The following is a 2,040-nucleotide window of genomic DNA, read 5'->3' as shown; positions in this document are numbered from 1 at the left end:
GTTTGGTTAGATAAATTTTTACTTATCCCAAATCATGCTCTAATATTATCTTGTCTAATGATTCGAACACGATCGAACAAATTAATTAAGGAGGGGCGATAAAAAAAAAAAAAGAAATGTCAAAACAAAGCTTCGTTCAATAAAATGAGGTATAATCGCGCTGGCATTGGAGACGAGTTTGCTGGATTTACTAAACGCGATTAAGGTACGTATTATTAGAGGAAAGCAACAATAAATAATCACCTGAAACTTAGAAGCATTGCATTGGTAGGTACCTCATACCCGAGATTGAGACAACCTACTAACACCGAACAATATTCCCCAGGTGGGTCCCGCTTCCCCTCATCCCGACACGTATACAGTGCCTCCCCACTCACCCACCACCGTGTGAAGGGGTAGACTCGTCTACATGCATGCCCACTGTAACACATAGTTGCATTGAATTCCATGCATGAAATCCTAGACGCACAACACGTTCACGTGATCAAAGCTATCAAAAGGCCACGCATTCCTCTACCTCATCGCAGCGTGGCCTCACCCTTCTCCCTCCATCTGGTCACTCTCCTCCCCTCACAACTCATCTATATTTCTCTCTCTACCTATATATATATATAGAGAGAGAGAGAAAATAAAGAGATGGTCCAGTTATGGATTCACAAGGTGAGGAAAATTTCTCCGAATTCTACGAGAGGTGGATAAGCCAGCTGGAGGGCCATCTTCGCCTCCTCCTGGTGGCGCCGCCGCAGCAGCAGCATTCGGGGGAGGCGGACTTCCGGCCCATTGTGAACAAGCTCACGGCCCACCACAAGGAGTATTATAGAATCAAATGGGCCTCGGCCCAGAACGACGCCCTCCCCTTCTTCGCTCCGGAGTGGCTCAGCCCGCTCGAGAACGCCTACCTCTGGGTCACCGGGTGGAAGCCCTCGCTGGCCTTCCGCCTGGTGGAGTCGCTCAAGGAGGCCCGCTCCGAGAGCGGCTCCAGCCTGGCCGGCCTTAGCGAGGACCAGGTCAATAGAAATCCATAGGGTTCCATCCTAAAATCAGTTGGTCTTCGATCTTTACATCAGATATTGTTCGTCTTTATGCAGGTGAGGGGGATAGAGGCGTTGCGGGTGAGGATAAAGGCGGAGGAGGAGAGAGTGGAGAGGGAGATGGAGCGGCAGCAGGTGGCGATGGCGGACCGGAAGATGGTGGAGGTGGCGCGGCTGGACGGGGAGGCGGCGGAGGTGGAGGTGGCGCTGAAGGGGCTGGTGGCGGGGATGGAGAAGGTGATGAAGATGGCCGACTGCGTGAGGCTGAAGACGATGAAGGGGGTTCTCGACGTGCTGTCTCCCATGCAGTGCGTGCAGTTCCTCGCGGCCACCTCCATGATGCAGATTCAGATGAGGAAATGGGGGAAGGTTACTAATAAATGTTGTAATTAATTAATACTACAAATCAGAAACACACTCATTTAGATGGAGAGGTGTTAGGTTACTAGTACACATTATGCATATATTGATAGAGTCTGATTAATGTGAAAGAATAGATCATGAAATACTACTCATGTTTCGGTTTATTCTCTTTTTAGTTTGGTGATGGTACTAGGGCAACATTTCTTATGTAAACGGTGTGATTTTGTATTAAATACTCCCTCCGTCCCAAGATAAGTGGGCACAAACTTTTCAGCACGAGATTTAAGGAAATGGACTTTTGTTTGTAAAGTGAAAAGTGAATAAACTAAGAGAGTTAGTTAATAAAGTAGAGAGAAAAAATAAGAGAGAATACCAAAAAAGGAAATGGCTCACTTATCTTGGGACGTCTCAAAAAGGAAAAAGGGATGTGAGTTGCTTATCTTGGGACGGGGGAGTACTTTATTAATTAATCTTGGTTAAGTTTTTTTCTCTCCAAAATAACGTACGAGTACTAATGTACCATTCCTCTATGATAATTGCGAGTGTCCGTATTTCGTTCCTCCGTGATGGAACGGTGGCGGGACGTGTTGCAGCGTCTCGTCCCGTCACCATCCCGCCGGATCGCCCGTCCCTCCGAGACCCGTAG

The 2,040-nt window shown here is 47.7% G+C and overlaps 1 protein-coding gene across 2 annotated transcripts; it reads left to right on the top strand.

Annotated features, from left to right (window-relative positions):
- The first annotated feature begins 561 nt into the window (after positions 1 to 561).
- LOC121758369 (protein DOG1-like 4) lies at positions 562 to 1,634 on the top strand. Of its 2 annotated transcripts, XM_042153778.1 has the most exons (3): positions 562 to 1,007; positions 1,089 to 1,190; positions 1,227 to 1,634. In XM_042153778.1, exons 1-3 carry the CDS (start codon positions 648 to 650, stop codon positions 1,422 to 1,424), a joined length of 660 nt encoding a protein of 219 aa, XP_042009712.1. In that variant the 5' UTR covers positions 562 to 647; the 3' UTR covers positions 1,425 to 1,634. The 2 variants fall into 2 exon arrangements, with proteins under 2 accessions (XP_042009712.1, XP_042009711.1); XM_042153777.1 differs by having other exon boundaries at positions 1,089 to 1,634.
- Positions 1,635 to 2,040: the final 406 nt, after the last annotated feature.

This window comes from Salvia splendens, chromosome 12 (genome assembly GCF_004379255.2).
Source record: "Salvia splendens isolate huo1 chromosome 12, SspV2, whole genome shotgun sequence".
Taxonomy (NCBI): Eukaryota; Viridiplantae; Streptophyta; class Magnoliopsida; order Lamiales; family Lamiaceae; genus Salvia; species Salvia splendens.
This window is presented reverse-complemented; position numbering and strand designations above follow the sequence as displayed.